Source organism: Microplitis demolitor, chromosome 8, assembly GCF_026212275.2.
Source record: "Microplitis demolitor isolate Queensland-Clemson2020A chromosome 8, iyMicDemo2.1a, whole genome shotgun sequence".
NCBI lineage: Eukaryota > Metazoa > Arthropoda > Insecta > Hymenoptera > Braconidae > Microplitis > Microplitis demolitor.
The window spans coordinates 294,046-318,660 of NC_068552.1; the positions used below are offsets into that span (position 1 = coordinate 294,046).

The 24,615-nt window shown below is 28.0% G+C and overlaps 2 protein-coding genes across 2 annotated transcripts; one reads left to right on the forward strand and one right to left on the reverse strand.

Moving 5' to 3' along the window:
- Positions 1-741: 741 nt before the first annotated feature.
- LOC103574511 (uncharacterized) lies at positions 742-12,125 on the forward strand. Its single transcript, XM_053741238.1, has 7 exons — positions 742-1,277; positions 5,516-5,698; positions 5,802-5,931; positions 6,025-6,193; positions 8,571-8,775; positions 11,167-11,340; positions 11,820-12,125. Exons 1-7 carry the CDS (start codon positions 896-898, stop codon positions 12,011-12,013), a joined length of 1,437 nt encoding a protein of 478 aa, XP_053597213.1. The 5' UTR covers positions 742-895; the 3' UTR covers positions 12,014-12,125.
- Positions 12,126-20,115: 7,990 nt separating this feature from the next.
- On the reverse strand, positions 20,116-24,293 carry LOC128668379 (uncharacterized). Its single transcript, XM_053741206.1, has 2 exons — positions 24,146-24,293; positions 20,116-20,496 (listed from the first exon to the last, which is right to left on the reverse strand). The coding sequence occupies exons 1-2, from the start codon at positions 24,183-24,185 to the stop codon at positions 20,177-20,179; spliced, it is 360 nt and encodes a 119-aa protein (XP_053597181.1). The 5' UTR covers positions 24,186-24,293; the 3' UTR covers positions 20,116-20,176.
- Positions 24,294-24,615: the final 322 nt, after the last annotated feature.

The following is a 24,615-nucleotide window of genomic DNA, read 5'->3' on the forward strand; positions in this document are numbered from 1 at the left end:
TAATTTTATCATAGCTTCGATTATCTTATATATGTTACATTCATTAAGTTTTATATTGAATAAATACTCACTTCGCGGAGAGAAATTTATGGTAACAATTACAATATATTATGGTAATAATTTCCATACATTATGGGAATAATTACCATGCATAATATATCGCGTTACAGATGCCATAAGGGCGTATAAAATTTTTTTTTTCGGAAATTGACGTAATTAAATTCTATGAGTAGAATAGAGACGAAATAATTTAGTTTCCAGAACTAACGTGATTGTGGTCAAAAATTTTTTCGTTAGTTGAAAAAAAATTTCAATTTGAAAAAAAAAAAAAAAAAAAAAAAAAAAAAAATTCTGAGTATAAAAAAGAATGGAATTTTAGAAAAATTTTTTTTTAGTATGTTTTATAGCCCTTATAGCATTTGTAATGAGATATATTTAATAAAGTATTGTTTAATAAATCCAAATAATTAATTATGAAAAATTATACAAGTAAAGAATGAATCATAAAAGAGAAACAAAACTACGATTCTTGAGTCGAGGCACAATCTGAATTAGGATTTTCGAAAAATTCAATTTCTACAGATTTCTGACACAATCCTGTTTTTTCTATACATCATGCATAGAAGATGCGAGGATGAATTAGAAATACGTCGACTTGCATCGGTGATACATTTAACAATGACCAGGAAATATTTCTCGATTATTATTACTCATTTAGATATTCTATATAAAGTAAATGAAAGTGTCTCATACTCATTAATTAAAAAACTGTCGTTTGATCAAGTCATTGATCTACGTAACATAAAAAAATATTAACGAAAATAATTCAAGTTCGTCATATTTAAATTGATTAAATTTTTAATTCTCGATAATAGTACATACAATAAAATTAACAATGAGCTTTAGTCAGTTGCCAAATGAAATTAAAAGAAAAATATTTTCTAATCTTGAACGAAAAGAACGTCAGGAACTACGTCACGTCGATAGTAATTGGAAAGCTATCATTGATGATATGACAAAGTGGAAGGACAAATGTTCAATGAACGAAATAAAACCATGGAAGAATCAATTGATTAAACTACAATATCCCTCGTTAAAAAGTGCTAATTACAAGCATTTAAAAGAAAAAGAGTTAAAAAAAATATTTTTATTGTACAGAAAATGGCGTAAAACAATTGATGCAGGCCGAATTTATTTGAATGATTTCGAGAATTTTCCTGCAGAATTTCCTCGTTCATTAAATTTTGAAGACATAGAATGCTCTTTTGATTTATTAGGTAAGATATGTTTTTTTAATTTAATCAGTATAGTTTCAATGCTTAGCTCTTACTCATTATATCACAAATTTATAATACAAAAGAAAAAACTTGAGCAACAATTGATAGATGACTAGCAAACTATAAATGATTAGAAAATAAAGTGATTTTTTACATACCGCATAAGTAAAAATTATTGAATCCTTGTAATTTTTACTTATAATGGTAATTTATTTCACCATACCTGCGCTGAAAGTTTAAATTTTTGCCTTTTGTTCAAACGAAATGATAAAAATTAGCGCATACGCCATTCTTCTCACAAACAGAGGAAAAAATTTAAACTTTCAGGTACAGATCTGGTGAAAAATTGTATACACACCACGGAGAAATGTATAGTAGGACGTCCCAATCCGTTTTTTTACCATTCTTGCCTTCGGCTCGGGTAGACGACTACATATGTGTGATATATTACTTATTATGATTCAGTAATTTTTACTTATAATGTAAGCAAAAATTCCTATAATATTTAGTCGTTTCTAGATTGCTTAGTCATGCAAAAATTTTTTAATAATACCAGCGACAAAATTTAAAGCTTCAGTGTCGATACAGCCAGTCGAAACAAATTAATTTCAAGCCAATGCTGCAAACAACTGCTAGTGAATTCGTAATTCAAAAATCCCCCCATACAGCCGGTAGAAACATGCGTATTTCTGCTCGGTGTCAGTTATATTTAATGTTTATTTGCAGCCTTATTACTCTCATTTGTTTACCTGTCACTTTCGATTACTCATTTTAGTTTTCAAGTGAAAATTTTAATTAACAAAAATTATCGAAATAAAAAAAAATGATTGGTATACCACGTTTTTAAAACGTACTAAAAAGTATAAAATAATAATTCTCAATCTCATGAAGATTTAAAACCACATACAAATTCCGAACTTCTTACTGATAGTCCTGAAAATTTATAATTGTGAATTTTTAATAGTTATGAAAATACTTGTAAGATTTAAAACGAAAAACGTGGGGTGCATGCAATATATAACTATAAGAAGTGTCCCAGATAGGAAAGTACGACGGGCCCAGGCTTGGCTCAGGCTTGGTTCACCTATGTTGAACTCTGGGCCAAGCTTGTAAGCCAGCCTTGTTCCAGCCTTGGTAGAAGTCTGGAATGATAACTGGGTGCCAAGCCTGGTTGCCAGCCCTGACCCATGCTTGCTTGCCAGACCTGGCCCAACCTTGGTTGTCAGACCTGACCCATGCTTGGTTGCCAGGCCTGGCCCATGCTTGGTTGCCAGACTTGGCCCATGCATCGAAAAAACACATAAATTCATTTTAAAAAAAATTTATTATTATTAAAGTACTAGAGTTTGTGATCATTAACGTTTAAACTATTTAAGTGATGTAAATAACGTGGAAAAAACGCGGTGAAAATTCTGCTGGGCTCTGGGCGCGAACTGCCGTCCTTCTGATTGCTGAGTTTGAACGCTGGCTACTGGACGAACCTACTAACGTTCAATTGAAACTTTTATATGTTCTACTTGTTCATTTTACTACAACCACTCGGTTTTATGAAATATAAAGAGCAATTTAATTTATATTTTTGATTAAGAAAGAAAAAAATAATTTCGTATTATTTATATTATAATGACATAATTTTTGAAAATAAAATTTATTAAATTTAATTGATTATTTATCAAGAACCCAGTTTAATTATCTTACTCTACCACCATAATTCCCAAGTTAGGATGACTCTCGGCTTGGCCAAGGCTAGGTTATCTAGTGTTGGCCGATGTTAGGGTAACCATCCAACGGCCGAGGCTAGGTTATTCAATCTTGGCCCATGTTATGGTGACTCTAGGGTTGGCCAAAGCTAGGGTATTCAGTCTTGGCCCAAGCCTGGGTAATCATTAGAATGGCCAATACTAATTAACCAGTTATGGCCCAGGCATGGGACAGTATAGGTTTGCCAAGACGGGCTTCCCAATAATGTCCCAGGCATGGCCCCGTCGTTCAACTCGGGGGCTTCCTGTATGGGTAGAAGTTATTCATAGCTGGGTCCTAGCTAGGGTCTACCGTGGAAACCCAGAGCTCGGTGAACTAGTTCTGGTTCAAGCTTGGGCCAATATTGAAGAGCTAGAGCAGGGTTACCCATGACTGGGTCTCGTTTGGGGCCAACAGCGGAAAGCCAGCGCTAGGTTGCCCACGACTGGGCCTTAGCTAGGGCCGACACTGGGGAGCCAGAGCTGGGTTACCCAGTCCTGGTCCGTGCTTAGCCCCGTTGTCAGAGCTTGTAAGTTCCTACATGGGGTAGAGAAGAGCTATCAATGAAAAAACTTTAAAATCAGTCCATATTATTTGCAGTGCATTAAAATTGTTAATTGAACTATTGATGCATCAATTATCTGTTGCATGCGCCCCCCGTTTTTCGTTTTAAATCTTACAAGTATTTTCATAACTATTAAAAATTCACAATTATAAATTTTTAGGACTGTCTGTAAGAAGTTTGGAATTTGTATGTGGTTTTAAATATTCATGAAAATAAGAAATATTATTTTACACTTTTTAGTTCGTTTTAAAAACGTGGTATATTAAAAATTTTTTTTATTTTGATAATTATTTTCTGCTTTTTAGCATTGTGTGAGTGAAATTTTGCAATCGATTTTAAAGGCCTGGACAAGATGATGACGGAGACATGCGACAAATTTCAGCTTTATTTCAGTTTCTTTTCACTTAATCAAATCTGAAATAGAAAATCGCGATTTCTACCTACCAATATATCAAACTCATTTTTTGTAGGATTTATACTTCAAAATATTAAAACAAATCAAAGCCAGATTCTTTTTAGTTAAAAATTTTGAACATCTGACTCTATTCATGGTGCTGGAGGTCCTAGTCGTTACATTCTTTCCATCTCCTTAATTGTATTTTCATTACACAGTGTTTGTTTATCTGTCATCCAGTCGTGAGCTATATTCGAGAATATAACTCATCCAGAAATTAGTTTTAAATTAATTATAAAAAATTCGTACTGAACAGACAATCAAACGAATATGAATTATTTATTCGATTTCTTTTCATTTGTTTTTGTTTTTTTAATTTTTTTCTTCCTCTTCTAGTGCTGCTTCTTCTCATTTTAAAAATTTTTTTTTTCATTTTCTTGCATTGTCATCTAATTTTGAGCTTTGTTCCAAATTTCAAGTCTCCTGCTCATCGAGAAGTTACTTTAAAATCAATTACAAAATTCCACTCGAACAGACATACATAAAAGCGAGTTAATAAAAACGTGGTAAAAAATTAATAAAAAATGAGTGAAAATAATTTTTTTGTCTCATTTATTATTAAATGCCTGTAAATCATAGATTTCTCATTCTCTAACAGTTCTTCGCATTATTGGCTTGAAATTAACACGTTTCTTACTGGCTGTTGACACTAAGTCTTGAATTTCCGATGCAGATAATCGAGAAAAATATAAGGTACCGGCGGGTAATAAGGCCTAGCTAAGGGAGATTTTGAATAGAATCGAAAATATTGCATTTAATTATCGAATTAATTATCATTTATCTTTGTTTCAATATATTACCCATAAAATGTAACGAAGTAATGGTAATTTTTTCCATAAACAAACAAAAAATTATACTTTTACAAAAACCATAAGAGTAGGCCTTATTTTACTACGGTAAGGTAATAAGGCCTACGGGTTAAACAAACTGGAATAGTTTAACTATACTCAATAAAATTGGTATTAGAGATGAATCATCAGTTAAATTTAGCAACAATACTTTTCAAGAGTCAGAAGACTAGATTGTTTTTTATAATTTCTTCTGCGCTACGACAGCATATGATGGACGATGATATATGGAAGACAGGGAACGTAGTATCGGGACTCTTTAAATTTGTTGTAACATCTCTATGCAGGATCCTTCTACTAGAGTGGCCTTTAGCGGAGGCGATTATTTTAAATATCATTTCTGTCACTTAGGTCTTATTACCCGCGGGTACCTTAGTGTGTGACTAAGGATGAAACGGGATTTCATATACTGCGGTTGCGCGAGTATGCCCAAAAGGGCGAGGCCTCGGCTTCCGGTTGGCGGAGGTGAACTTAGGTTCCGTTACATTAATTATACTGCGGTTGATCAGGCCTCGTCTACGGCTCGAGCAGCCAACTTCACCCTAGTCTGTAATTGTCTTGTTTCATCCCTTGTCTCACAATATACTATTGCTGAGTTTTAATTAATATATTTTCAAATGAATTGTTTTAGCTGGTTATATTGCTGTGGGAATAACTCGCATTGGTTTAAACTGGTTGTATAAGATTGATGAAGGCATCCACTTATCACATGCATTTTATTTTGACGATCATGTTGATCGTAATGTTGGATTAGATCGTGGGATTGAAAATCCAATTTCATTGGATTTTATTGAAGTGAAACTTTGGATAACTGGTGAATCAATATAATTTATTTACTATTTAATAGCTTATAAATATTGAGTTTCTTTTTGTATTTTGATGAATTTATCGAAATTTAATTTAGTAAAATTTTGTAGGTACTGGAAAACTCATTTATGTTGTATGTTTTCGCAATCAACTTTTATTTTGGGACGTTGAAAAAAAGACTAAAATTCCAACACCATCATCTATTTTCTTACAAGATTCATTGAACTCAATAAATATTCGGTAAGAAATATGAAAGTTCATAGAGTTATTAATTTATTAACCGATGCTGGTCAAATTCAATAAATTTCTAATTTTTTTCTTTTTCATAACAAGACGAGGAACTGATGAATATTTTTACATTATAAATAATAGTACAAAAACAATGCACATCATCAGATTGGATTACGTTGGAAATGAAATAACTACAAAAAAATTATTAATAATTAGGTATAATGTAGTTGAATTTCTCAAGTTTATTGATTTTCATGCAGAGGAGAGAAAAGTACGTATAGTTATAGTTGTGATGTGAATTGTTTTCCTTGAATGTTGTTTTCATACGGAAAAAATGTTCTTTGAATAATTACTCTGTAATTTCAAGTAACTCTGGGCCAATCCAAAAATTGATATTTTTATTTCAACTTCTAATATTTTTCATTGAAATATTAATATCACTCGACTATATTTTACTCTACTAGTGAGTAATTTTTAACAGCAGATAAAGTGGTATAATTATTTAATTTTATGCTCTTTTGCGATCCCATATTTAATCAGTTATTGTGCATATTTTATCTAAATCTACCGACTTTTATTCTACGTGTATTAATTTTTACTCCCCAAAATATTATTTTTTAGAACCTATTAATTTCATGATGAAAAATTACTTATACCCAAGGAAAAATGATTTTATACAATCGTATAAAATTGGATACAAAAAATGGCCCGATCCAATTGTATACAATCGTACATAATTATATGTAATTGTATACAATTGTATATATTTTGTATATAATTTGTATATAATTTGTGTATAATTGTATACAAACATATAAATTTGTACATAATTACATACTGTATTCGTACACAGAAAAAACAGTTAACTTGATTCAAGAAAATTATTGTCTTCCGAAGTTTCTTTCTTGATTTAATAAAAATAAAATACTTGATTCAAAAACTTTTTTTTTGTTCAAGAAATTAAATTCTCTGGCTCAAAAAAATGTTATTTTTGAAGCGAAATTGAAAATTTCTTGGTTTAAGAAAAGAAATTCTTGGCTAAAGAAAATAAGTCATCTCTGGCTAAAAATTCAACGTTTTAAACGAAAAAAAGTTTGACTTCGGCCAAGAAACTTTTTCTTGCCCCAAGAAAAAATATTTCTCACTCCAAAAACTCAAAGTTTTGAACGAAAACAAGTTTACTTTAACCAAGATATTTTTCCTTGCCCCAAAGAAAAAAAAATTTCTTGCTCTAAAATATAAACGTCTTTTGATTGAAAAAAAAGAAACCGTTGAGCCAAGAAAAAATTTCTTGGCGTTAAAAAAAATTCTCTTGCTCCGAAAAATAAATTGCTTAAGTGAAAATAAAAGTTGCTTGGGTCAAAAGAAAAAAAAATTTCTTGATCCAAAAGATTGCTTCTTCAAAAGAGACTTAAATTTTTCACAATCAAATTATATTCTCTTAACAAAAGATTGACGTGTTGATTCTTTATGTTTTTTTTTTTTTTTTATCTGAAACGTATTCTTTTGTATTTTTATTTCGCAAAAAGTTTTTCAAGTAAACATTAATATTAAATATTAAAGTCATGATGTATTATAGGATATACCATAGTACAATTCAAAAAAGTACTTGTAGCTCAGTCAAATGACAGAGTACTCGAAGAAAATCGTACTGAAATTTGGAATTTAACAATTCTAAAATATCTTTCGTACCAGGGGCCCACTACAAATGGTAGGCGCAATCTAGTGGCGAGCACCGAACTACTCCCGCTGCTGCTGCCTAGCACCGGTGACTTTCCTCCTCTCCACATCGATCTTTTCTCTCAAGAAATTTTTTCTCTTGGCTAAAGCAACTTTTGTGTTCTTGGTTGGAGAATACAAAAATACTTGCGTGAAAAGAATAGTACTTGTTCTAAATATAGATTTTATATAATTATATACAAGTTCTATATAATTGTATACAAATATATACATTTATATATAATTTTATTATTTTTTTTTTTTGCATTTTTATATAGAATTATATACGATTGTATACAATTGGATCGGGCCATTTTTTCTATTCAATTTTACACAATTCCATTAAATTTTTTTTTCATCGGGTACTTAGAATAAAACTTCGAATCTATTGTAGTATTTTTTACTTTAAACTGCAGAACAATAATTCAATAGTCTTCGTTAATCTTCGGTTAATATCAGCATTTGTTAGGGAGGTTCGATCGAATCTAATGTAAAAAGGATTTTCCAACTTTAACTTGTTGCCAAATCTTTTTATTAAATCATATGAGTTGAAAATAACTTAGTCATTCATTACTTTCTTTAATTAAATAAGTAGTAAATTTTAATTTATGAATTCGTTATGTTATTATAAATTAAAATAATGGATTTTTATAACTGTTAGGTCGAACCTCCTTAAACGTTTTTTATTTTGCACGTGACAACTTACATGTTACGCGCACATGCTTGGAAAAAAGACGATCTCTTTATCTCTCTATAACTTGATACATATTTATTTTAAAAGTAATAAAATTTTTTGATCTTTTATTCAACACAATATAAGTAATTTTTTTTTTTTTTAAATATTTATTTTGAGTTATTTCATAATGTAATTAGATGGTCTTGAATTTTTTTATAAATTCAATTACTTTTATTTTATTTTTGTTTTGCAGATAATGGTAGTTTATAAACTTTCGGGAATAAAATCAAATACTTTGCTAACAACAATTGTTAAAATTCCACGATCGCAAGTTTTACCAGTGAAAATTAGTGCTTATGATCGAACCCATACTGCAAGTTTTTCGTATGTGCGGAACGCTAATCAGAATTATGATTTTACCGTTCCATGTATCAATGTCGTAATAGCCGTCAACGAGTGTATGTAACTTTATTGTGTATTAATTTTTTTTTTTTATTCAAGGACATACTCTCAAAAGTATCAGTAGGATTAAAGGATGACGCCTGTTGAAATATTAGCACTTAATATTAATATCAAGTACTTCCTGATTGCAATTTTGAATTTCCTTTTTAAATAACACGGGGAAATCTTCTTTTTAGATTTGGAATTTTATATCTCATCAGCTAATTATTGTACCAGACAAGGTCAATAAATATTCTTAGTGGAAATTAAAAGCTCGATAATAAAACAAATGAATTAATAACAATAAAAATAATCATTCAAATTGTTTATAAGCAAATGAACATACAGATGTAAATTTATATAATAAAAAAAAAAAAAGTTTATTCCACCGATTCGACATAAACCTCGACGCGTTTCAATATTAAATATTTATTTTTACACAAATTGAATGTAAAAATATTAATTATATATATATAACAAATAAGGTACCCGCGGGTAGTAAGGCCTAAGTGACAGAAATTATATTTAAAATAATCGCCTCCGCTAATGGCTACTCTAGTAGAAAGATCCTGCATAAGAGTTGTTACGACAAAATTACAGAGTCCCGATACCACGTTCCCTGTCTTCTATATTTCATCATTCGTCATATGCTATCGTAGCGCAAAGAAATTATAAGAAACAATCTAGTCTTCTGACTCTTAAAAAGGATACTGATAGTTTTAAGTGCTGTTGGGCAAAACAATCTAGTCTTCTGACTCTTGAAAAGTATTGTTCCTAAATTCAAGCAATGATAATTCATCTCTAATACCAATTTTATTGAGTATAGTTAAACTATTCTAGTTTGTTTAACTCGTAGACCATATTACAATACCGAAGTAAAATAAGGCCTATTCGTATGGCTTTTGTAAAAGTGTAATTTTTGTTTGTTTATGGTAAAAATTACCATTACTTCATTACACGGAGAAAAAAATATAGTAAAATTTACAAAAAAATATGGGAAGAATTACTAAATTTAGATAGTAATCTTGAAACGCTTATGATTTATATGAAAAATTCATAAACAGATAAGTAAATTGTACTATTCTGTTTAATAAATTTTACTATATTAGAATGGTTAAAAATTAAATTAATTTTTTGTTAGCTTTAACTTTTTTTTATTATTATTACTATCATTTTGATTATTATTGTTATTTATGTCATCTGTATTGGTGTTGGTGTCGATTTTTGTTTTTTAAAAAATCACTTGGTTTCAACGGAGATACGAACCCTGATCTCCTACGCGTGAGTCCTTTCCTATGTCTGACAGCCCAGTGTCTCCTTTGGACAAAGAATTCAGAACTTGTAACACATATTTGTATATGCTATTCATATCAACTTTTAATTTTATCTATACATAGTAGAGTTTACTATACAGATAGTAAAAAATACAATTGTGTTAGCAAAAAATACATTACGCATAGTAATTTTTAATATCTTATTATGTAATTATTACTAACTAGTAAATTTTACTAAACGTTTAGTAATATTTATAATACAGAATGTATTTTTTCATATTTGTTAGTAAATTTTATTATAAGATTGTAATTTTTACTATATTCTTGTCTCCGTGTACATTTTATGGGTAATGTATTGAAATAAAGATTAATAATACATTTTGATAATTAAATGCAATATTTTCGATTTCTATTCAAAATCTCCCTTAGCTAGGCCTTATTACCCGCCGGTACCTTACATAATTTTTATGCATAACCCTTTCTGTTACAATGCCGTCGAAATACGTACATCATTTTAAAGTAAAATTTTTAACATAAATGTGATGAAATGTTTCGATGTAAAATAAATATAACTATTTTTTATGTAAGAATGAAGGAACAGTATGAACATATCCGAAACATTACATTGTGATGTAAATGTGACGATACAATAGAATCACCAAGATTATGTCACTTATAAGTTGATTTTGTTATTTAATTTTCAGATAATATCTAGAATGTAAAGCTAACGTTAGTGTGTGATATAAATATAATGTCACATTCAGGTCACCAATGTGATGTCACTCGGTCATTAACATGCATGTAATCTTAATGTCACATTTACGTCACAAACTTGACATACCATTTACATTACATTTTATATCATCGGAATGTAAAATTTAAGTTGCATTTGTTACGTTACCTGTTCTCTAGATGTGATATCACTATTACGTTAGTGTGTTCACTGGGTTTAAATGGGAAATTGAAAATCGTATTCAAGGAGTACTGAATATTAATATTAAGGGCTCAAATTTAAACAGGCGTCTTTTTTTATTCTACTGAAACTTTTGAGAGTATGCCCTTGAAAAAGAAAAAAAAATAGATGATTGCTTAGAATCAGCCTAATTAAATATACACCTTGTAACTATTTTTTAGATCCTTTCTTCAGAGCAAGGACATTTATCGTTCAAATATCACGTTTCGACGAACGCAATAGACATCTTACAACACTTAAACGCTACGAAATACCAGAAAGCATTGTACCGAATGATTATGGGATTGAATTCATGACCATATATTTTAATTATCTTTTTTTAGGTACAACAAAAGGTAATTATTTATTAATATAGTCTCAATACTATTATGATAAAATAATTTGGTTATGTTATAAATTTTTACTAGCCTAAATTCAACCAAAAGTATGAGAAATAATAGACTTCCTTGGCGGAAATTTTTCGGAATTTTCTCCGAAAACTTAGTTCTAAAGAACTTTTTCAGACAAAATTCCGAAGAATTTTCACCAGGGCCACAAAAGTAATGTATATAAAAATGTCTTTTTGCAAATAATTGCATCAATTTATTTCCCTGATTCAGAAATATAATTTGGAATAATTCAAACACGATCTAAAAAAATTCAAAGTTGGCAAAATTGACTATATATAGGTATACACTCTAGTATGGATTGAATCATTCCAAATTAGATTTCTGAATCAGGGTTTTTCAAGTGGTCAATTTTATCTCATTTATTTCTTACTTATAATTTTCTTTTTTCATAAAAAAAAAAATTTTCATATTTGTTTTATTTTTAGCTGAATTAACAATTTTCAAATTAAAAAATCTCCAGCATTTGAAATATTTGAATTTCGATAATCTTGAAAAAAAAGTAGTACGGACTGAAATATTCACTAAACTACTGAAAATAACTAAATATAATAATCAAATTATTATGTTATTGGCCGATTGGAAAGAAGTCAAACTATTAACCTGCAATCTAAATTTTTAATTTTTTTAAATACATACAAAGAATATTAACGATTATGATCATTTTTAAAAATGATTTATTAACAATATAAGTGAAATAGTAAATTAGTATTATCATTTATAACTTATCACAATTATGTAAAAATAATAATTATTAAATAAAAATTGTTTTTAAAGTTTTGTAGTTTTAGTTATTCCATTACATTCCTATTTTTAGCGAACATCTGTAACAAAAAGTATATTATACACCCAGGGCAGTAGAGTAGGGAACGTCTCAGATCACATGTAATGTTGGCCGAGGAGAAACCGACATGTACTTCCCGATGGAAAAAGATTTTATACAATTGTATAAAATTATGTATAAATAGGATACAAAAAATCGCCTGATTCATTTGTATACAATCGTACATAATTATACCTTATTTGTATATAATTTGTATATAATCACGAAAAAGATGAGAATTGAATACTTTCTATAGCACCAGATTTTCATCTGGGCCTAAAATTAATACTTTTCAATTCTATTGAATCCAAAAATAATATGAGAATTTCTAAACTTTTGAGGAATTGAAAAAGATTTAAAAGAATTGATATTTTTAATCTTTTTGAATCCTTCCCAATACCAAAATAGTTCGATATTTCGGATCCAGTGTAGGATTGAAAAGAATTAAAATGAATTGACATTTTTGAATCTTTCTGAATTCTTCTCAATACCAAAATAATTCCATATTGCAAGGTATTGAAATGATGAAAGATTGAATTCCTTTCAATACTTTTGAATTCCATTTTAAGAATTACAAAGTATTCAAAGGATTAAAATTTCAATTCCATTCAATACTTTCCAAAACTTCCGTATGGATTGAAAAGAATTGAAATAATTTTCAATCCTTTTCAATGAGTATTTTTAATCAGGGTAAGCTTAACTTTTGAGGATAGGAGGCAAATAATGACATTTTTTTTTTTTTCATTCAATCACTTGTAGGTGAATATGAGTGTGAATGTAGCAGACTTTAGACAAATTTAAAATTATTAATAAATAGAGTAAATAATTAATAAATTTAAATTTCAAAAAATGCTCATTTAAAAAATTCAAATATTAATACGTGCATTTATTATAAATATTATTTTTTAAATTATTTACTCTATTTATTTATAATTTTAAATTTGTCTGATGTCTGCTACATTCACACTCATAGGTGAATATAGATATTTCTTAAACAAATAGTTGACTAATTTGTATTACTTGCATTAATATTAATAATATACGGTGAAAATTTACTTGTATCGTGTATTTATGGTTAATGGAATGGCGTTGTTATTATTTTATTAATATTAGGTCCGCTTCGTAATAAACTGCCAGCAGAGAAATAATTAGCGCCACTTAATAGTAACTAAGTTTAAACTTTACTCAAATTCATTGGTCAGTACTGTTATGTCCTGGGAGGTTACTAGGATCGGAGCTGACGCCACCTCCTGGACAGTGGGCAGTTCGTTGTCACGCGGGACCAATTTTGAATTTGAAAACAGTGGATAAATTTATTGTTTACTACGATTATGATGATTATGATTGTTATTTAATGAAATAATTAAACTATGATTAAGGATAGATGTAATTGATAAAATAACTTTTATCTGAAGACTGAATTTTATTATAAAGTATGGATAACACTTGATCAGTAATAACAGTTGTATTCGTAAAGAGTTCTCGGAGAGAAGTGAAGTTACATCAGACGACAGAGAGATCTCGGACCTCCACTCTCCAACTTCTCCCCACTACTCTCATGTTCACACTCATGCTTATATGTATATATACTTATATATCTATGTTCTTTACTAAATATTATACTTATACATTTATACTTTCTACTAATACGAATTTGAGATATAAGCTTATGCATTTACGTTCTTTACTTTATCCATTCTATATATTCTTATTACTTTTATTATTTATATTCTATTTTCCCGTACTTGGATACAATCATTCGGTTAAATATTCTAGACTATCAGAGGTGTGTTCCATAATTATTCTATATTTAGTTATTCGTTACAATTGACATTATCATTTATCGTGAAACATCATTATAATTATTCTAATGCTATATTTCAATATTTCTATTAATTCATTTATTATATGAATCACTCTTTATTTAATATAAAAATATATATATTAACAATAATAGTTAAGTTCCTGTGATATGGTTTTCATTTATAAATAAGATTTATTTATTATATATTTCCTCTTCTTGTTTGCTTATAGAGTATGTATTTGTTTATAACCATATTTACTGTTAACTTTAGAACAAGGGCCTATTCATGATTTTTATGCGTGTGTTTTGTTTAGGTTTTAAGTATCAGGTGACAGAAAACGTTCCAAGACCACTCAAACTGTATTTATGTTTCTCTAAATATAAAATAAAGTTTATCCATCTATTTATTTAACTTTCTTATAATAAAAATATATAATTTGATGAGTATGTGCCACGACGATTTGTGATTTAATTTATTTACTTCATATTGTTAAGACGCAATAAGTGTTGTAGGATATTAATATATTATTTCAAATGGAATTTAAATGCGCGTTTCTTATATATCTTGAGTTTACTAATTAATTAACAGGTGGAGACACCTGAGGCTGTTGAGGACATAACAGTACACTAGAATGCGACTTTTTTTTTACGATCTCTCTCAACTTCGTCTGCCCTGACAGCCAAGTTGGCGAGAAACTGACGAGAAACTTGCAGCCGCAACTGGACACCAAGTTAACCGCCAACAGTTGGTACCTCCAATAGTTGATAGACATTTTCAGCTGAGCAAAGTCAGCCCCTTCTAATTTTTTTTGACACTTTTTTGGATTTTGATTGTAATAAATCGTTTGTTCGTTGTTTGCCCTTGAATGTTCGTCATTAATAATTATTTGTCCTAATTTTGTTTATTTATAAAAAATTAAATAATAACTGATTGTTTAGTTAGCCCCCCCTATGCAAATTATAATTTTATTCTATCATATTTGGTCTATAATTATCTATAAACGTTTGTCCGATCATTAATTGTGTTTGTCCTATTGTTAAATTGTCTTGTTTTATGTTAATTTGTAGTTTTTAATTAGTTTTATATTCATGTGTGGAACACTTGTCTTGCGCATGCGCGCATTTAATGATGAAGGCGGGTAATTTTAAAAAAAATAAGCAATGACAAAAAAAGTTAATCCGTCTCAGGCTCAGAAGGATTTAAGGTCTTTTGAAGTATTGTTCACGCGTAATTATTACCTTATTTAATTAATTACATCCTGGTCCAGCACCAACTCGATTTAATACAGTCTCATATGGTAAGCGTGATAATATTAATTTCGTGTTACACCGAACTATGTTATGAAGATTAAGTATATTATGGAAACATGCTAGAACCGATACCGCAATTATAACTAAATATTAGTCTCATTATCCTTTCAATTGCTTATTGAACTTATTAAAATCGATAAGATTAATATTACTCTACAAATCTGATAAAGCAAGAAATTCCAGGGACAGCCTGCGGTGTCAATCGGGTTACAGACTTTTTTTATAAATGATACATCAATTAAAATTTTTCTCCAAGTATTTTTTCGGATTTCGCAGTTTCTCCGTAATTATAATTTATAGATCTCATGAAAGTCACAGATGCATGAATTGTCGTTGTGGAAATGAAACGATTTCATCTAAGTACGCCTTAATGTTTATAATTTTATGGTTTTTTTTCATTATAACTAATAAGTCATATTCATATATTTTTTATCAATTATTGTCTATAATTACAGTATAAAGTAGTTTTTCAAGTGATGCCGTATAATCTTGAAACATCATTTCAATAATAACAACGTTCCATATTCATAAATATAATTTAAATATACTTATATAAAATTTACAAAAATATAACCCCACTTATGTATTAGAAAGTCAAAAATAACCTACTACTTATTGTTTTATTTATTTTCAAATGAAATTAGCATTCGCCATTTGTTAACAATAACGATTAACATAGAAATATGATAATCAGTTTTTTAAGGAGTAATTCAAAATATTTGTAAGAATAATTGGTACTTTCTTATTTCGATTTTTTCCCAACAAAAAGTTCATGTTGTCATTGATGATCAACATATCGAAGAAGAATCTAATAGTTTACTGCCATAGATTTGGCCGGCACATTTACATCTCTACCGTAAAAATCTCTACCTCAAATGTAACTACCAAGAACAAGTCCACCCTAACTTCTTTACCATTTGCTGATTATACCGCATTAAAACCCTACCAATATGTTACTATATCAAATATTAATTATACCAAATTTTTTCTTTATCATGAAATATCCCTACAATTTAATAACTTTCCCATTTGAAAACACTACCATAACCAGTTCTGCCATGAAAATCTGGTACATTTACATCTCTACCGTAAAAATCTCTACTCCAACTATAATTCTATCAAGATCAGTTCTACCCTAACATTTCTACCATTAGACAATTATACCATATAAAAATCCTACCAAAATATTACTGTATCAATTATTTTTTATACGAAATTTTTTCATTACCACGAAACATCCCTTCAATTTTGTAACTTTACCATTTGAAAACTCCACCACAACCATTTCAGCCATGAAAATCTGATCCAAATCTATGTATACCTGAAATATCTATGCCATTTAACAGTTAAACCAAATAAAGTCTATCATAAATATTTCTACCCCTTATTAAATTTACCACAACACAACTTTACAAAAAAAATGCTTAACCAATTAACAAATTTACCTAATAATGTTTCTATCTTATGACAACTCTAACACTTTTTTAAGTCAACCAGTTTAAAACACTACCATAATAATCTCTACCATGAGAATTAAACTTCTTTACCTTATAAATATGTTATCATATGATAAAAAGTACAGAAAATATCAATTAACTTCCGTCGGTAAGATAGACATTGTGGTTACATAGCTATTATCTAGATTAAAATTTAAATATTATCTTTTGATAAAGCTTTGTAAGAGTATTATACTTTTGGAATTGGTTGTAAAAAATTTGATACAATTATTAATTTGGTGCAAAATATTAATAGTCTTTATAATTGCGGAATATTAAATTTTTTTTTTTTTAATTTATTACTGCAGAGTTAAAAATTCCATAATTATAGATTCATATATTTTTTATTAATATATTTATGGATAATTAAAGTTACTTTTATTATTTAAAATGGATGATATATTCGTTTCATCAATTAATCATTAAGAAAAAAATTACTCGTTGAAATAATCTTAAGTTATAAATTTTTATTTAATTTTCAATGACATTAAGAGTACATTAAAATAAAAAGGAATTTGTTACAATTTGTTACACGAACGGCGCTTTGAAGTCTAAGCTTATTGAGGGGGCACATGCGCCCAATCATTTTTATATGATTAGGATACTCTGTCGAATGATTTAAACTTTTCAAAAGCATAGAATGTCCTCTAGGAAGTCCCACGAATCCTCCACACAATTGTATACACTGTGATAATTCTACTCTATAAATTATTGATCATAAGGATCAACTGATAATGCTAATTTACCAGTGAGATGAACTGCTAATGTATTTAATTTTTGAATTTTCGTGAGCTGACGTCCAATGTCTTTTCAATTGCCAATTTCCACATCTTACTAATCCTATGCTGCCATTGCTGCTACAACTAAGAAGATGAGTTGGGTCTGGTATAAATGTTACAGAATTTACTGTACCTACAAATGGAGTTTAAATAAATATTAATTGGTCAATATGTGATTAATAAGTTATGAGCAACCTACAGTCACTATGTACTGTAAAAATTTGTAATATGCTTTGAATTTAACTATTTATTAAAAACTCTACTCCAAAGTTTATTCAGAATCTCTTGCTTATTTTTATTATCATTGAAATTTAATAAGAAAAATCTTATCATTCATTCGCAAACTTATTCATTTCGGCGATTGTATTATCAGGAGATTCTATAAGTAGGGGGAGCACTGAGAATGTCCTGAATTTCAGTAAAAAAAAAAAAAAAAAAAAAACTAAAAAAATGCATATGTAGAAAACTTAAAAAACTAATGGTGCAATTTTTTAAAATATATATTTTTTAATTTATCATTTTTCAAAAATCAAAAAATTATTAGATGTCAGCTAATTTCATTATGTCTGAATGTGAATGCAGCAGACATGATACAATTTATAAATTTTAAATAATTAAATTCAAAATAATGCGTGTACTGATTTTTCATTGATTTAAATATTCATTTTTTAATTTTTATTCTACTAACATTTTATTTATTTAATCAAAAATTTAAAAAATTGCCACTTGTCAGACATTCGCACTCATAGTAATATAGATAGTAAAATATATAGATAAATAAATATGAATGTGAATGTAGCAGACATCAAAATTTATAATTATTAATAAATAGAGTAAATAATTAATAAAATAAAATTTTTATAAAATGTGCATTTCAAAAATTTTGAAATTAATAAGGGCATGTTTTATGAATATTATTTTTTAAATTATTTACTCTATTTATTTTTTATGTATAATTTTAAATTCTGATGTCTGCTACATTCAAACTCGTTAATAAATTGATTAATTACCATTGTGATGGATCAATTTTCAAGATTCCGTACGACGTTTTATATCATAAAAATTTATACAATCATCAGCAGCTCCTGATGCCAAATAATTTTTTCTAGATGATGCTGTTCTGATACTGGCAGTATGATCTTTTGTAGTTAAACTTTGTTCTAGTTTATATTTCTGCCAATAAAAACAATTTTTAAAATTTTATTCACTTAATATCACTGACTTAAATAATTAATAAACTTAACCTATTAATTAAGTACTATATAATTACTATTATAAAATAAAACATACCTTTTCCTTCTTGTGACTCAAATACAATAATTTTTTTTTTTAATGATAAATTAAATAAAAAAAAATTTTGAGTTACCGTTGAAAAAAAAAAAAAAAAAAAAATTCTCAATTTTAAATGAATTTGATAAAATTAAATTTTTTAAGAAGAAATTTAAATACAGTATCCCTCAATTTTCCACAACATCTAATAATCATAAACCGTCATAATCGTATTAAAATTTTCTTAATTTATTTATTTTTCTTGCAACCTGTTTCTTTATTATCTCAAGTTAATTAATTAAAATTAATTAATTCAAGACCTAAAAGTAGGTCCAAACGGAAAATTAATAAATAAAACAAATTTCTATTACGTTTATGACAATTGAAAATCATTAGACTTGTTTAAAAAGTGGAGATACATAGTTTTATAAATCCCTTAGTTATTTAAAGTACTGAAGTACATATCATTTCTCACAATTTTTTAAAAGTATTACGCATATGTCATAAATAAAAAAATAAAAATTGTTTATAAATAAATAAACATACAGTTTATTAATAAGTCAATTTATTAAAATTTCCATGCTATTTGCAGACTACAAGTATTAGATATAATAAACTTTTTTTTTTATTCTTACAACTAATTAGTTATCTTAAAATTCAAAAATTATAAATATATTAAAATATTAAAAATAGGCTTTAAACAATACCATTCATTGTGTTTTTTTTTTTTTTTTTCGTTTACACTCCTCTCTGATCATTTTTTAAACTGTCTACAGTTTATTTTGAAACATTTATTCAGGTAATTCTCAAACAATACCCCTCACTTTTTAAAAATTTGCAATGATTTTCAACTGTCAAAGCGTATTTAAATTTAATTAATGAATTTAAAAGAATAAATTGAAACTTTAAGTGAAAAAAGGACAACGTAGTCGTAATTTCGCCGAGATATAAAATTTAAAACAAATTGTTTACAGTTGATATCAATTGATAGTTGAACGAAATTTGTAAAATACATTTTAGCTTACAAAATTTGGAAATTCGATTTAAAAAAAATTGATATGAAGATCTTACTGAAATTTATTTAACAAATTTCGTTCAATTCGAAATTAATATCAATTGTAAATAATTTTTTTCAAATCCTATATCTCGGCGAAATTATTCGTACGTTATCCTTTTTCCGTATAAAGTTTTAATTTTTTTTTTTTTAATAAATTAATTAAATTTTTTTACAGTTGTGAGAATTGAAAGTCATTGTATATTTGTAAAAAGTGGGGGGTACTGTTTGTTTTATTGTTTTATTAGATTACGTTTGTCTTGCTGAACGGAATGAGCCTCGACATAAAGGACACAAAGGTTGATAAAATTCATTTCTTCTCAAATGCTCAGCATCCTGTAATTCCCGGCCAAAATTACAGCGAAGACACAGGCATAGATGATTACACGGGACCACCGCCACCTTCGGACGATTAGTAAGACAATAAACACAAGTCACTTCATCTTCATCAGCAACCTCATCACCATCAAAGTCAATAATTTCAATCCGTTCATAAATTCCAGGAGGACCATTTAAAGGTTCTATTCCACCTGCATCATCGAGTATTACAGCTGGTAATTCTTCAATGTCTGTTGATAAAAAAATATTAACATAATAAATATTTTTTATTTAAATGAATTTAAGATAGTACGGTAAGAGACTCAGTAACCGACTACTTATGTATTTGTATACCTGTATTCATTACATTTTACAGAATATAGGTATACAAATACAAGAAGTGATCAAGTACCATAGTTCCCTAATCAGGTACAACGTAGGAAAATACACCAACGGCGACGAGGTGGAAGCCTCGACAGCAACGCACTAAAGACAGAAAAAAGATGAACACTTAATGAGTGGAACCATCGTTGGGAAAATTGCACTCGAGGAAAATGGACCTACAGGCTGATTCACTCACTGGATGACTGGCTTAAATCCAAGCACGGAGAATTGAACTACTACTTGATGCAATTCATGGCGGGCCACGGGCAGTTCAATACGTTTTTCCTGCGTAATTTAAATTAAATTCGAATGATGTAAACAGATTGATTTATCTCGATACTAGACAATACAAAATGGTTTAAAGTTTAAACTATATAAAAAAATATAAATTTAAGTGAAGACCTTATCTACGAAATTTAATTTTACTTTATTACTAATTTTCCGATTATCAAATTTAATTTTATTTACTAATTTTCCGTATATTCACTTGATATTATAGATTATTGTTTATTAAAAAAAATATTTTTTCTTATTTATTATTTTTTATATTCATTAATTACTGTTATTTAAAACTTTTAATTGAAATTTTTAGCATTAATACACGGAAAAAAAATATTAGTAAATAATACTCAGATTCTCACTATTTTTTACTGATTGAAATAGTAACAGCGCGCCTAGACCGAATATTAGTAAATATTATGGAGTAGAACGAAAGAAATTAATAAGTCATAAATAAAAATATGTAACTGTGGAACAAGAAAAAGTATAAGCATAAAAGGAAGTTTTTCAAGTTTAACTCAGTAAAAATTGTCATTCTTAATAATAAAGTTTCTTATAAGGATCAGTTGTTTGTCAGAGTTACAATACTAAAAATTCTTATTCAAACTATACATTTTAACGCGTCACTCAGTAAAAATTATCAAGTATAACATGTATAGTTCTACGAGGTAGAGTTTAATTTATATTCAAATGAACGATAAAAAATCAAATACCAAACATTAAATTTTACTGTTTCAAACAATAAAATAAGATAATCATATAAATCAAATTTTTCGATATAAAATCATATTAATTGATATTAAATTCACTACTTTTTAATAAAGTCAAAGTAATTTTTGATAATTGTTCTATTAATGAATAAAATTTACCGCTTTAAATTTTGATGAAGCTAATAATAAAGAGTAAAAGTTAATTAGGATGGAAAATAATGCTCTGAGTATTTATTTTATATTAATTAAATATTTATTAATTAAATAAATGAATAAATTTTTTTGTATACATACAATGTCTTATCACCTAAACAAAAATTTTTTTTTTACATAAGTTGACTTATTATTGATGGAAAATAATTATGAAATTTTTTCAACATCACCAATAATTTATTACATAATTTTTTCCATTTGGTTGCTTAATCATATATGAAATTCCATCAATATCAGTCAAAGAAAAACTACAAAGTTCATGGCTACTTAGATCAACGCAGTAGGCTTGGAAATGTGAATCGAAGTATAAATATTTTAGTTGACGAGAAATAAAGTAAATCATTTCATTTTTATTAAATAATATATATTCAATTTCTGAAAATGATGGATTTGTATCTGTCAACATCATAATAATATCACTAGGATATATATTTTTTCCTAAGCAGCATACCCACTTTAAACAAACAAAGTCTTCACAATCTAATTCAGAAGGTAATAATTTGATGACTTCTGTAAAGTTTTTTAAGTTATAAATTGAGCCTTGCTGAATAGGACCTGGTTCTGGTAGACATTTATCAACGGACTTTGTGCATAATTTATGGTGGAATTTTAATTGATTTTTCAGTGCTAATGTATAGCAAAGGTTTTTTCGAGAAGTAGTAGCTCGAGCAATTAGTTTATTACCCCGATGAAAGCTTTCTCCTCTCATTGACGAAAAATGAATCACTGGACCTGCCAACTCCATAATTCTTGCATAATGGATTAACATGTGGTGCTAAATAATTAAAAAAAAATACAATACAACTATGATTGTCTATTTAACAAAGAAGTATTATGAAAAAAAATAATGAAAAAGTGTTAAAAACAATAGAGAAAAATTTATGTAAACATCATGTATGTGTATGTGAGTATAATCGTAGTCTTCGAGAATGCGAAACCATTATGAATTAAATAAACATCAGAAACAAAGACAGTTGAGTTATAATTACCCTGGTTAAAAAAAGTACTCAAATATATTGGTTTTATCGTCAATTCAATACTTTTTAATACTTTTTCCTTTGTCTCAATACTTTTTTTTAATCAGAGTAGGCATATATAGGATGGAAATGTTAAATTATAATCAGTATATATATACTTACACTTAATTTTATATGTATTTTTTATGATTTATTTTTATACTATTTAAATTAATTGCTCACCTGTTTAAATTATTCTCCGGTATATATATTATTTTTTTATTTCACCACAAAAATGTTTTTGTTTCACTACTAACTACTGCTCATAACTGATCGCACAAATTCGCTGGTAAAACTCATCCGCGTTGTTGCAAGCCAAGACTCAAACAAAAGAAATTTAAGTAGCTGCGCAGTAAACTAAAGAAACGAAAAAAAACACGTTCGGACCAATTGTTAAGGGCAAACGGCAATGATTCATATAATAACGTGACAATATACTAAGTCAAATAGTAAAAAGTGCTGAGATTGAACTACACTTTTTACTGATCGGAGATATTCAATAAATATAAAGTGTATTTTCATATACTACATAAAGTTTATATTTTTGCTTCGTAAATTTTAGTAAACTTGAGTGAAAATATTTATCATTTACATTAATAATAAATACGTTCTAAGGGTTATTTATTCGAATTTATTTCATTAATTTAATCTGCTGAGAATTAATAAAATATGTGTAACTCAATTTTTAAAAATTACCGTTTAAACAATATTAAACATTAAAGTTTTCATTATAAATATTAAACTAATACTTTGTTAATTTTGTTATTTAAAAAAGTCATTTTTCGTAAGCTGAACATCATTTATTCTAGTTTCAGCTGCTAATTATTACAGATGCATTTTTTTTGACAAGTGTCTTGTATTTTTTTAAGGTTTAAGTAGTAATTTTAAATATTCCAGCAGTATATTTCAACGATTAACTGTTAATTATAGCAGTTTAAACATTAAAATCATAATTTTACTGATTGAAACGACATAAGTTGTTGAACATAACTTAAATAATTACAAGTTGAACTACAATTATTGTCAATCATTTTTTTCCGTGTAACTGAATCATATAACAAACGATGAATCGCATTAAAAATTATACACAGTAAAAAATCTCCAAGAAAATTTTTAATGGCTCTAGGAAATTTTGTGTATTATGAATTGAAAATGGAAATTTTTTGGAGCGATAAAAAATGTCTTGCGTCTCAAGGAAATGCTTATTTTCATTTCACCATATTAAATGTTTCTTGCGTCAAAAATACCTTATGATAATCTATATATTTGTGAATTATTTAATGAATGTTTTTACTTACTCCTGAGAAACTGCATTAAATATTTCATTTGGAGGCTCATTGCTTCGCATTGCACGTCTCTTTAACTCCAAAATCATTTGTTGCCTTCTTAATTCCTGTGCTGTAAACCGTGGTGCATGAAAATGAGTACCAAAGACTTGCACATCGCCGTTGTCATCTACAGTTGCGGCTGCTCGACATCGAAACATTGACGTCCTTAAGGAGCAGATATATTCCTCCTCATCGGATTCATACCGGGCATCATGATGGTACATATGTCCATTATGCAGGAATCTCAGAGTCCCATGACGCTGTCCGCGCAGCGCAATCATGTTATTGGATGAGAATTTTTTTATGTTCAGCAAATCGTCTATGAAAAAAATATTTTATATACTTAAATGAAAAAAATTTTGAAAAATTACATAATTCAATAATGATAAATTAAAATAATGACTAACTTTAAAATGGACATACATGATACTGAAGTTAGC